Source organism: Mauremys reevesii, linkage group 2 (genome assembly GCF_016161935.1).
Source record: "Mauremys reevesii isolate NIE-2019 linkage group 2, ASM1616193v1, whole genome shotgun sequence".
Taxonomy (NCBI): Eukaryota; Metazoa; Chordata; order Testudines; family Geoemydidae; genus Mauremys; species Mauremys reevesii.
In genome coordinates, this window is record NC_052624.1 from 287,783,519 (window position 1) to 287,796,841 (window position 13,323).

The following is a 13,323-nucleotide window of genomic DNA, read 5'->3' on the forward strand; positions in this document are numbered from 1 at the left end:
AGATTGGTATATCTCCATATATATATATATATACCAGCTCCTTAAACTATGTATCACTGTAATTCCCCCAGAAACAATAAAAGTCACTTCTGAGAAAAGCCAGCTAAATAAACCATCTTTTGAATTTATAGACAAAGCTGGAGATATGATGGGCTAACAAGAGTTTAGAAAATTTTCAGAGTTGGAGACAGAAAAATATTTAAAACACAATAATTTGAATATTGTTTTTCTGATTGAAAAACACTACCCCGCAATGAGATGTGGTTTGTGAAACTTCAGGGACAGTGGCTTCTTTTGGGGAAAGTTGAGAGGGGAAAGCATTTGAAAGACCACAGTTAAAGTGGGACGTTAGCTTTAGCCTTAACTATGCTAGGACTACTGTTGCTCCATAATAACTTTATGATGATTCAGCAAAGGCATCTCATGGACTGCTGCATTCTGGGAGAGACAAGTGAATGTATAATCAGTGTCAGGCCATTAGACAAGGAAGCACTTCCCTAGTGATTCTCTCTCATTCACTTTTACACAGCGGACAACATGCTGTGAAAGGAAGGTACTTCCCTCAGTGAAAAATAAGCAGTTTATTATTACAATACATACAAGAGTATATCCACACATGATAGTTATAGTATTAAATACACTGGAGAAAAATACATAAAGAAAGGGAACTACTTTATTGGAGTGAGAGAACGTTAATAACCGTTTTTGTGCCCCAAAAGGACATGGGAATTACTGGGAACATAAAGTGAAGGAAGTTCAAGATATCCATGGTAAATTTAGTCTTCCTGGGCTTCAGAGAATGGTCTATTCTTAGTTACCTGCTCCTCTCCAAAGTTTGGATTCAGTGAACACAAACAGATTGAGGCCAATAGAGATGGACAAATCAGCCTGGATATATCTAACACCACAAGCCAGTAGCAGAATAAAGCAGCTTTCTGTAGCTATCAGTGATACTGAATATAAGGAATAGTATGTTAAGATAAACTGTGCCTACAGCATTGTATGGAAACAAATGATGCTGTGTCCCGTGCCTACCTTGTGGCTTTGCACAGGCTTGAGAAGTTAAATGGATCAGAATGCCAGACCATTCTTGGATCTTGCTCAGAGAAAGTGGCACTGGGTCCCATATGGTGAGTGCAGGCAGCACTTCTCTAGCATTTGGGGTCCTGCCAAATGCCTGGGAGTGGGGTTGTACCCCAACTGTTTGTTCCCTACAGGGCCTGTGGATGGGTGGATTGGGCTGTACTCCACTTGGTCAGTGCTGGTGCGTATTCAATGCTGGTGCCTGTTGGCAGGAATTTGATATTGGAAGATTCTGGAGTGCAGATTTACAGATGGTCCCATAGGACTGGGAGTAACTGCCCATCGATGCCTTGGGATCTCCAGCAGCTCCCATATTTGCTGTGACCTGAAACATCTTTTTACTGGACTTCAGAAGAGGGTGCGCATCCCTGCTGGGAAACTGTGGGTTCCTTGGATTCTGTGTAAGAAAGAAGAGCAAAGACAGCTCAGGCATCCTAAATCAATTCCTCATACAGAAGCAAGGGGTGTGGAAAATGGAATGGTCTGGGGCATGGGACAGATTCTGGCTATGCAGAGAAGGAGTAGGGCAAATCCCAGAGTGTGGAGGAGAAGGGGCATAGGGCAGAACTGTCCAGAAGGTGAAGGAGAGAAGGTTGTAAAGAAGGAGTGCTGGCTGAGCCCACAACATGGAGAAGACAGTGGTGATCAAACAAGATATGAAGAGACATAGACTATGATCCCACCACAAAAGTGAGAGAAGGACTGAGCCTGAGTTTGAAGGGAAAGGTGTACAGCTGTAGGTACACTGTGCAGCTCCAATGAGCCACTTGAAATGGTGAAAGGCAAATGCCCATACTCACTTGTCTGGTACTAGCTGCTGTCACCCCAACCATCATGGGAGAGTCCTTCCTGGTCAGGTGATTATGGATAGCAGCTTCCTGTGCCTGACCGGATAGTGAAAACGATCTCTGGTTGGATACGGACTGACCTTGAGAGTCTGGACCTTTTGGCACTTGCTGATCCTGGAGAAGAAAGATATCAGTGACAGGGCTGAGCAGCACTGTCTAGCAGCCCCTGGGGCTGGGTGAAGAGGATCAGTATTCTGAAAAAGAAGCTCTTTTCTTGCTATCATCACGAAACAAGTGGAATTTCTTGCCAGGCAGGATTTATTAAAAGACCACATCTGTGGTTTTCACATCTGGGGTGATCACCTCCATTCACATTTCTTTCTCAGGGTGGCTAACCCTTTCTGTACCAGTGCAAGGGAATATGCAGGGGTTAACCCTTCAGAAATTATGTTGCTTCTGTTCAAAGTCTCTTCTACCTTTGAAAATGAGCACATGCACAGGTTTTGGACATATATATGCACCAAACACGCATTGTGTTAACTAGCACTTGGTATCTAATTCACCAGCAGAAGAGAAGGTTACTCACTTTGTAGTAACAGGTTCTTCGAGATGTGTGTCCCTGTGGGTGCTCCACTCCAGGTGACGGTGCATCCTGGTGCTGTTGATCGGAGATCTGTGGTAGCAGTGCCTAGCTGGGATGCATGCAGCCAGCTGTTGTCTCGGGCCATCGTTAGGGTCAGTCTGTGCACGCGTGTCCTGCACCCCCTCAGTTCCTTCTCTACTGTAGAGTTGTCTGATTTGTATGCCAAAGTAGAGAGGAGAAGGGTGGGTAGTGGAGTACCCCACAGGGGCACACATCTCAAAGAACCTCAGTTACTGCAAGGCGAGTAACCTTCTCTTCTTCTTTGAGTGCCTTCCCTATGGGTGCTGCACTCCAGGTGAATGTGAAGCAGTACCCACTATGGTTGGTGGGACTTTGGAGTTGCATCATTGATAACAGTAGACAGTACTGTGTGGACTACTATGGTGTCTGCTGTAGTGTCCTGTGTGATAGCGTAATGTTTGGCAAACGTGTGGTCTGATGCCCATGTAGCCACCTTGCATATGTCTGTAATAGGTACATTTTGCAGGAATGCAACAGATGTTGACATTGCTCTAGTACAGTGTGTTTTGATGCCCTCTGGGGGTTGAGCATTCTGGGTCTGGTAGCAGGACTTAATGCATTCGGATATCCATTTGGAAACTCATTGCTTGGAAATAGCAGTACCCTTCAATCGTTCGGCAGTGGACACGAATAGTCTAGGAGATTTATGGAATGCCTTAGTTCTGTCCAAATAAAAGGCAATTGCACATCTGACATCAATAGTGTGACCAGATGTCCTGATTTTATAGGGACAGTCCTGATATTTGGGGCTTTTTCTTACATGGGTGCCTATTACCCCACAACCTCTGTCCTGATTTTTCACAGTTGCTAGCTGGTCACCCTAGACATCAAGAGTAGAATCATAGAAAATCAAGGTTGGAAGGGACCTCAGGAGATTATCTAGTCCAACCCCCTGCTCAAAGCAGGACCAATCCCCAGACAGATTTTTTACCCCAGTTCCCTAAATGGCCCCCTCAAGGACTGAACTCACAAAGCTGGGTTTAGCAGGCCAATACTCAAACCACTGAGCTATCCCTCCCCATGTAATGCTATTTCCTGTGAGTTCTTATGAGGTTGGGGGTAGAATGCAGGTAGGTGTATTGGCTGATTGAGATGGAAGGTGGACACCACCTTGGGAAGAAATTTGGGATGGAGTCACATTGTAACCTTGTCTTTAAAGAAAATTGTGTAGGGAGGGTAGGCCATTAGCGTGCTTATTTCCCCGACCCTTCTTGCCAATGTTATGGAGACTAAGAAAGCTACTTCCATGGACATGTGTAGTATGGAGGAGGTAGCCACTGGTTCAAAGGGAGGGTTCATGAGACCTTGGAGAACTAGGTTCAGATTCCAGGTAGCTATGGGTAGGTGAATCTCACGGTAAAGGGTTTGAAGGCCTGTGAGGAAGCATTTTATGGTGGAGTGGATGAAAACTGAAAACCCGTCCAGCGTGTCATGGAAGGTATTAACTGCCGCAGGGTGTACTCTGATAGAGATGAGCAATAGTCCATCTTTTTTTAGTTGTAAGAGGTAGTCCAAGATATCAGGGAGAGGCGTGCTGTTGTGGTGGCAAGTTTCTGTTGGAGCACCATATGGAGAACCATTTCCACTTCTGCAGGTAACTCTTACTAGTGGAGTCTTATCTACTGTGCAGGAGGATGTGTTGGACCTGATCTGAACAAGCTACTTCATGGGTTTGGAACCATGCCGTCAGATGGAGCTTCTGCAGTTGTGGATGGAGAATATGACTGTTGCCCTGGGAGAGCAGATCCGGTCTGTTGGAAAGAGTTCTTGGAGGGCGGATGGACATGCGCAACAGGTAAGGATACCATGTCTGTCTGGGCCAACCTGAGGCAATAAGTATAACCCTGGCCTTGTCCTCTTTGATCTTGCGCAAGACTCTTGTGTATCAGTGGAACCGGTGGGAAAGCGTACATAAGAGTCTTGTTCCACAGCGCACAGTCAACTTGTGGAACTCCTTGCCTGAGGAGGTTGTGAAGGCTAGGACTATAACAGCGTTTAAAAGAGAACTGGATAAATTCATGGAGGTTAAGTCCATTAATGGCTATTAGCCAGGACGGGTAAGGAATGGTGTCCCTAGCCTTTGTTTGTCAGAGGGTGGGGATGGATGGCAGGAGAGAGATCACTTGATCATTACCTGTTAGGTTCACTCCCTCTGGGGCACCTGGCATTGGCCACTGTCAGTAGACAGGATACTGGGCTAGATGGACCATTGGTCTGACCCAGTATGGCCATTCTTATGGTCTTACGACACGTCTCCAAGGGATGTGGGCCCGAGTCCCACCCTGGAGCAGAATAGATGGAATTTGCAGTTTTGTGTTGTGGCAAACAGATCTAAAGATGGGGTGCCCAGTGGGAGAAGAGCTGTCGCAGTATCGTGGGGTGTAATTCCCATTTGTTTTCTTGTGATAAGTGTCTGCTGAATGTGTCAGCGGTAGCGTTCTGACACCCAGACAGGTAGGATGCAGTTATCTCTATGCGATGTTGTATGCACCAATTCTATAGTTGGATGGCTTCTGTTTCGCCCCCCCGCTCCCCATCTGTTGATGTAGAACATGCATGCTATATTGTCTGTCAAGACTCGAATAGATTTGTTCCTTATGATAGGGAGAAAGTGGAGGCAAGCATATCTGACTGCTCTGAGCTCTAGAAGACGTATGTGTAGACACGTCTCTGAAAGGGACCATCTGCCTTGTGTTGTGTGATCTCCCAGGTGCACACCCCAGCCTATCAGGGAAGCATCTGTTGTGAGCATAAGCACAAGGGAATTTTGATGGAAGGGGACACCTGTGCATATGTTTCCCATTTTTGTCCACTATTGTAGGGAGACTAATAGCTTTGCTGGAGGAGTTAGTATCATGTGGAGGCTGTGCCTGCTGGGTTTGTATATGGAGCTGAGCTAACCCTGAAGGCACCTTATATGTAGTCTGGCATATTCGACCACGAAGGTGGTGGCTGCCATGTGACCAAGAAGCTGCAGGCATGTTCTTGCCTCCACTCTGGGGCAAATGGATAACGTGTGTATGAGGTGTATGACGGTGAGGAATCTGGTGTGTGGAAGTGAGGCTCTGGTCAAAATTGAGTCCAGATGCGCCCCGATGAACTCAATTTGCTATGTGGGTATCAGGGTGGATTTTTGGAAGTTTATTTGCAGGCCTGGACTGTGGAAAAGGGAGATGGTAAAATGAGTGGCCTCTAATGTCGTTTCGTATGATCGGCCTTTGATAAGGCAGTTATCTAGGTAGGGGAAAGGACAGTTACCTGTTCCATAACTGGCATTCTTCGAGATGTGTTGCTCAGGTGTATTCCACAGTAGGCGTGTGTGCTCGCCACGTGCACTGGTGCTGGAAGTTTTTCGCGTAGCAGTACCCGTAGGCGGGAAGCACCGCTGCGACCCCTGGAGTGGTGCCTCTATATTGCACTATAAGGGGAGCCGCGCACTCCCCTCACCCTCGGTTGTTTCTTGCCAGACAACTTCATCAGAGGGGAAGGAGGGCAGGATGTGGAACACACCTGAGCAACACATCTGGAAGAATGCCAGATATGGAACAGGTAACTGTTCTTTCTTCTTTGAGTGATTGCTCATGTGTATTCCACGGTAGGTGACTCCAAGCTATATCTGATGGAGGTGGGTAGGAGTTTAAGGGTTTCCGGTACGGAGTACCGCCCCACCAAACCCGGCGTCAACCCTTGCTTGGGAGACGATCGCATAGTGTGAGGAAAAGGTGTGGACAGAGGACCACGTGGCAGCCCTACATATGTCTTGGATAGGGATGTGGGCTACATAGGCGGCCAACGAGGCCTGCGCTCTTGTAGAATGTGCCTTTACGATAGGCGGCGGGGGAACCCCTGCCAAGTTGTAACATGTGCGTATGCACGAGGTGATCCAGCGGGAAAGGCGCTGGGTGGAAACTGGTTGCCCCCTCATGCGCTCTGCCGATGCAACGAACAGTTGCGAGGATTTCCTGAATGGCCTGGTTTGTTCCAGGTAAAAGGCCAGTGCTCTACGTACGTCCAGTGTATATAGGCGGCGTTCAAAACCTGATGTAAAAACACTGGATCTTAGTGATGGAAAATCCTTTGTGGGGCATCCAGTTCTTACTTATGCTAGCAAAAACTCTATAGCCAGCCTTCTCTTCAATGTCCCTGATAAAGGAAACATCAATCTTCTGTGTGGGCACAGTGGAATTATTACCCACTGTGATAAACTCAGGACAGACAGCTGCAAGCTGCAAGGGAAGGTCCTTTCATGGATTGAGAACTGGTTAAAGGACAGGGAACAAAGAGTAGGAATTAATGGTAAATTCTCAGAATGGAGCGGGGTAACTAGTGGTGTTCCCCAAGGGTCAGTCCTAGGACCAATCCTATTCAATTTATTCATAAATGATCTGGAGAAAGGGGTAAACAGTGAGGTGGCAAAGTTTGCAGATGATACTAAACTACTCAAGATAGTTAAGACCAAAGCAGATTGTGAAGAACTTCAAAAAGATCTCACAAAACTAAGTGATTGGGCAACAAAATGGCAAATGAAATGTAATGTGGATAAATGTAAAGTAATGCACATTGGAAAAAATAACCCCAACTATACATACAACATGATGGGGGCTAATTTAGCTACAACGAGTCAGGAAAGAGATCTTGGAGTCATCGGGGATACTTCTCTGAAGATGTCCACGCAGTGTGCAGAGGCGGTCAAAAAAGCAAACAGGATGTTAGGAATCATTAAAAAGGGGATAGAAAATAAGACTGAGAATATATTATTGCCCTTATATAAATCCACCTCTCACTGAGCTGGAGTTCAGCAGTCGACGGCAGAGCGATTGGGGATCGATTTGGTTTTGTCTGTGCCTGGGAGGTCTGTTGCGGTTCCCCGATAGATCGATTGCTACCCGCCAATCCGGCGGGTAGTGTAGACGTACCCTGAGAAACAATTCCCACAGACTCCCCATATGTCCAATGGAATTGCTGTACTTACCTCAGTCACAAGAAGCCCACTGATTGCTTTCAGCCCTTCTAACTGAGCAAATCACAGTCGAACCTGACTTCCCCTTGGAAATTGCACCAGAGTGAAAGGCAAGTAAAAACTCATTTTCCCCCACAGCAACTTGGATCCCTGCGAACAGTAAGACTGGTCTTGTGTGATGCTACTCACATTATAGGGATTCTGTACGCTCGTTGCAGGTGGTTGAGCACTCATATTCACCCATGTGATCTGTCTCCCCTGTTTCCTATTGATGGAGGATGGTCTCTGATGCTGAGGGAGTGGTGCTGAATGGTTCCTGGCCATTACAACAGAACCCAGGCTATCTGCAGGAAGAAAGAATGTGTGTGACGCATGGCTACAAAGGATTAAACATCCTGCAAAATAAATAGCCTTCAAAAGACATGTGGGGAGATAATGTTTGTGTTTTTACATATGTATGAGTAGGGTCATGTAATCAACAGTCCCTGGCTCTGCTGTATTCTGATAATTCAGAGGTCAAAAGAACATCCTATCATTTAAATGAATTGTAAACATGGGATATCTCTGTAGTCATCTCTCTTTGAAATGTATAGCAAATAATCTGTGAATGGTGGTGGAACAAGCAAATTGCCTTATGTTAATTCTATAGCTAAGTACCCGGTGATGGACCTCCTTCAAAGTCATGCTAATTACCTTCTGAAGTCCAACTTGTCAAAAGACATGAAATGGTATAAAAGATCATTGGGTCCTGATTCTGTCATCTCATATCTGCTTAGGCTTCATCGGGGAAGTATGAGTTTTTAAATAAATTTTAGTTTAGTTAATAAAAATTGGCAGTAGCGTGTATTTGGGTAAGAACTGGAATATTCAATAACCTGGGAGGTAATGTGTCTGATCCTTTGGGATTGATAGAACCTTTTCTTTTATATGATGAAATAAGATTTACAGAAATTTTCATCATATTTGACATCGGTACCTGGATGGAGGCCTGAGGCTGGATCACTTTAAGGGAACGGTGTTGTTTGGATTTCTGAGTAACCAGTAAGGCAATAAAGAAGCTGTTTTATGCTGGCTTGGTAAATCTAAGTATTGGAATATTCACCAGCTTTTTGGGGTTTGTCTGCCCCATTTTTTGTAGTGCACCCTAAATGAGTGACCATAGCTAGCTCCCCACTAGGACACCAGTCACAATGTGATACAGAGAAAGGAGGGAGAATTAGACTGAGAAAAATGAAGGATGAAACATAAATGGTAAAGTTAGAGTCAGGTTAGAAAGGATGAAATGGACAACAAAAAAAGAAGAGAAGATAGTAAGTGAGGGAGGGAGGGGAAATAGGTGCATCTCATACCTTCTCTCCTACAGGGAAGGAAAGAGCAAAGGTGGAAGAAACAAAGGGATGGGAAGAGAAAGGAACAAAAACCCTTGAGAAAGTGTTTAGTGATTGGGTGAGCGAAGATTGAGAACTCATCCACTTTGTGGTGGAATGCTGTGATTGACATGAGATGTACTCTGATCAAGCTAATGGAGAGACCCAATTTCTTAAGTTCCAGTATATAGTCCAGTACTATTGGTAAAGAAGAGGAAGTCACCATAATTTGTCTATTCTGGCACCATGTATGGAACTTCTTCCATTTGTGCAAGTAGGTATGTCGAGTAGTAGAACTTTTGCTGTTTAAAAGAATGTCCCTTACCTACTCAGAACAGATCATTTCATTATCTCGTAACCATGGAGTAGCCATGCCTTCAGGTGGAGTCTTGCCAGGTTTGAGTGATGGACCTAGCCTGCATCCTGAGACAGGAGATGTGGTAGAAGGAGAAGAGTGCGTGGTGGGCACACAGCCATCCTCGTGTGGTAAGGAAACCATGTTTGTCTGGGCCACATGAGAGCTATCAAGATGACTCTGGAGTTGTTGGTCCTGATCTTGTGTATGACTCTGGATAGAAGAGTGGTTGGGGGAAAGGCATTAGAGGTGCATCCCATTGGAGGAGGAAAGCAGCTCTTAAGCAGAAGTGTGGGCACTTGGCATTTTGGGTTGTCGCAAATAGGCCTATAATGTCTGAATATGCTCTGTAATACTTTGGTGTTAATTTCCCACGCTTGGTCCTAGGAGAATTTTCTGCTCAGTGCATCTGCAGTGGTGTTTTGGCATCCTGGTAGGTAGGAGGCTGAGATGTTGATGTAATGGCTGATGCACCAAGTCAATAGTAGCCTGGCTTTTGTGCAGAGGGAGTGTGACTGTGCCCCTCCTTGTCAGTTTATATAAAACATACAAGTGATGTTGTCTGTCAGAACCTTTATGGCCTTGTCCCTGATTGTGGGTAGGAAGTGTGAACATGCACTGTGGACTGCCTGCAGCTCTAGCAGGTTTATGTGTAGTGTTGATTCTGATGGGGACCAGTGGCCTTGGATCACGTGGTTGTGCAGGTGTGCCCCACAACCAAGCAGAGAAGCATCTGTTGTGATTATCATTGATGGAAGGGTCTGTATGAAGGGGACTCCTGTGCAAATGTTGTTTGGTTGAATTCCCTAATGTAGAGAGTATTTTACTTTAGCTGGCATTGTAAGACATTTGTTTATGCTATGTCTGTGAGGAATATACACTGTCCTGAGCCAGCCTTGCAGGCATCGCATGTGCAGTCTGATGTATTTGATGACAAATGTCATTGCTGACATGTGGCCTAACAGTTGGAAGCAGGTCCTGGCTAATGTCTGTGGGCTGGCTTGCTTTGTGTGATTAGATTGAGTAGAGTGATAAAACTGCGTTGGGGCAGTGAGGCTGTAGCCTCCAGAGATTTGAGGTAGGCCCCTATGAACTCCAGGGGTGTGGTGATTTTTGTTTATTTATTTGCAGACCTAGATATGTAAAGAGAGCTGCTAGCTTTTGGATAGCTTCCAGTGCCTCTTCTCCAGTTGATGCTTTGAGTAAGCAATTGTCCAGATAGGGGAATATTAAGATCCCTTGTCTGTGGAGGTTAGCCACTGCCACAACTTTTGAGAATAACCGTGGGGCAATGGATAATCAAAAAGGGAGTACTTTGTACTGGAAATGAGCTATTCCCAGAACAAACGTCCTGTGTGAGGGATGTATCGTGATGTGGAAATATGTATCCTAAAGGTTGAGAGCTGAGAACCACTCTCCTCTTTCTAGTGCTGGAATTATCATTGCTAACATGACCATCCTGAATTGTTGGGTCCTCACAAATTTTTTGAGTCTTCTCAAGTCGAGAATGAGCCTCCATCCTCCACTTTTTTTCTTGGTTAAAAAATAGTGGGAGTAGAAATCCTTCTCTCTGGGTTCTGTTGATATTGGTTCTACTGCACCTCAGTGTATAAGATGTTTGCGAGAAGGGTCCCTTAAAGGGACAGGGGAGGGAAAGTGGGTAGGGGGGATGGAGGTAAATTGGATGGACTAGCCAGTCTCGATCTCTAATACCCAATTGTCTGACATGATGGTCTGTCATGCTGGGAGGAATGGGATCAGACGGTCTCTGGATGGATGGCTGTGGATACTTTCAGCACTTGTAAGTGTGGGAGTCATCTTGGGCCCTTGAGGGAGGTTGTTGAAACGCTGAAGGCTTGGAAGGGAGTGGTCTCTGTCTTGCAGGCCTCTGCCTTTGCAGGTCATATTGCCTCTGAGAGTGTGTATAAGGCACAGATCTAGATCTCTGCATTGAATAATACTTCCCCTGTTTTTTCTTGTGTGTGTAGGTGTGCATATGCCCAAGGATCTTAGAGTTGCTCTAGAATCCTTCAAAGTGTGAAGGGACTCACCTGTTTTGACTGCAAACAGTTTAGGACTTTTGAATGGGAGATCCTCGACAGCTGATTGTACCTCTTTGGGAAAAACAGAGAAGTGGAACCAGGAAGCTTGTTGCATCATTATGGCCATGGTGATTAAATGTGTCACCGTGTTTCCACAGTCCAGTGAAGCTTGTAAAGCTATGCGAGCTAGGAGCTGACCCTCAGATATAAAAGCTTTACATTGTTCTTTATTGAACACATGCCTGAGGACAAAAACGTCAGACAGCTTTGAGTAATTTGAGTGGTTGTATTTGGCCATTACTGCTTCATAGTTTGCGATCCTAAACTGTAGAATCGCTGTAGAGTAGGCTTTGCACCCAAAAACATCCAACCTCTTCCAGTCTCTGTCATATGGGGTGAATCTGGAATGGTGTTGTCTGCCCCGCTTGTTCTCGGCCTCTACCACTACAGAGTTTGATGTGGGGTGTGACAATAGGAATTCCATCCTGTTGGAAGGGACATAATATTTTTTATCCGCTCCTTTTGCAGATGTGCGGAACTGTTGCTGGGGTTTGCCAGATGGTCTTGACTGGGTCCATGACAGCCTCATTTATTGGGAGGACAATCTTGGAGGAGGTTGAAGTCTGAAGGATGTCCAGCAACTTATGTTAGGACTTCACCACTTCTTCCATCGGTATCTCCTGGGAATCTGCAATTCTCTTAAACATTTTCTGGAGCTATTTCAAGTCATCCTCTATGAGGGTGGTGGGGGCATGATAGCTTCATCTGAGGAAGAGGATGAAAAATTGGCAGTTGGTGCAACTTCCTGATCCCAAGTGCCCTCTAATTCCTTGACTGTGTCTTCCGGAGGTTCAGTGGATCCAGGTACAGAGGGTGAAGCAGAATGCCTTGACCTTGCCCTAGGTGGACTGGGAACCTTAGGGTAGTGTTGGCACTATGCTGTCCATGGGTCCCAGTAAGGCCACTGTAGTGAAAATGGCATGGGTGTATATTCCAGCCTTGAGTCTTGTGTGGTACCCATAGTGCTCTGGTGGACCTGGTCTGGACAGATGAGAAGTGACGGGAAGAGTGGATTTCCCCTTCATCATCATCATCCTCGCCACTGGATAAAGAAGGAGCTGATCTGGCTGGTGTGGTAAGTTGATTCAGTACCGAGTGTTCTGGGGTGAGGTCAGTACCAAGGAGTGGCAATTCCAGTGCCGAGGAAATCAGAAGATCCTTGTGGTGGAGAAATTGCTGTGGTACCAAGAGCATCGGTACCAAGGAAGGTGTTGTCAGCAGTACTGATGCCTTTACTGCAGTTGTTGGTGCAGAGGGTCATGCGCTATGAACTGTAGAGGCAGAAGCTGGTGCCACAGAGTGTAGCACTACCAAGCAGCTCAATGCCGCATGTTTGAGTGGCACTGGCGATACTGAGGCAGGGACTGTAAGTTTCCATTTAGTGCCTCTTTCCAAGACAGCCCACCTAGGGTCTTTGGCTCACATGGTACATACGGTACCAGATGGTCCTGTTACCTCAGAGTTGGATGGTCTTGGTGCGGTCGGTACTGATGGGGTCTGACAAGTCGGGGAACGCCACTTTTTGGTGGATTCCCAAGGAGGGGAGGTCAGAGACCACTTCTTCATTGCCTTTTTGGCACAGGACTCCTTCTCCTGAGAGGATGGAGGGAAACCTCTATCAGATGCTGCCATGGGAGACAACTGTCCAGGAGGAGTCTGTGATCCTATATAGGACATGGGGCACAAGGTTTCTCCATCATGAGAAGTTTTATCTGTATGTCTCTCACCCTCCTGGCATGGGCTTTCAAACTGTGGCAGTGGGAGCACTTCTGAGGAATATGTGTCTCGCCAAGGCAGCGGACACCCTGTAAGTGCCTGTCAGACACCAGGATTGAGGAGCAGCAAGCAAGGCAACATTAAAAACCCAGACAGCTAGTCATGCCCCTCAAAGTAGAATTTCTCCTATGAGGGAGGGTACCCTAATAACTGAAAATTAAATTCCTAAGAAAAAAAAATTAAGAAAAAAATAAACAGGGAAGAGGAAGTAAACTAAACTATTGGTTA

General features: G+C 45.9%; 1 protein-coding gene across 5 annotated transcripts in view; it reads right to left on the reverse strand.

The window, feature by feature from the left end:
- Positions 1-655: 655 nt before the first annotated feature.
- MAPK15 (mitogen-activated protein kinase 15) overlaps positions 656-13,323 on the reverse strand; it is a 68,737-nt gene continuing 56,069 nt past the window's right edge. For all 5 annotated transcript variants that reach the window (XM_039526617.1, XM_039526616.1, XM_039526619.1 and 2 more), the window contains 3 exons: positions 7,685-7,839; positions 1,884-2,045; positions 656-1,480 (listed from right to left, as the gene is read on the reverse strand). In XM_039526617.1, coding sequence (XP_039382551.1) covers positions 1,256-1,480; positions 1,884-2,045; positions 7,685-7,839 — 542 coding nt within the window. In that variant the 3' untranslated portion in view covers positions 656-1,255. The remainder of the gene's footprint in view (positions 1,481-1,883; positions 2,046-7,684; positions 7,840-13,323) is intronic.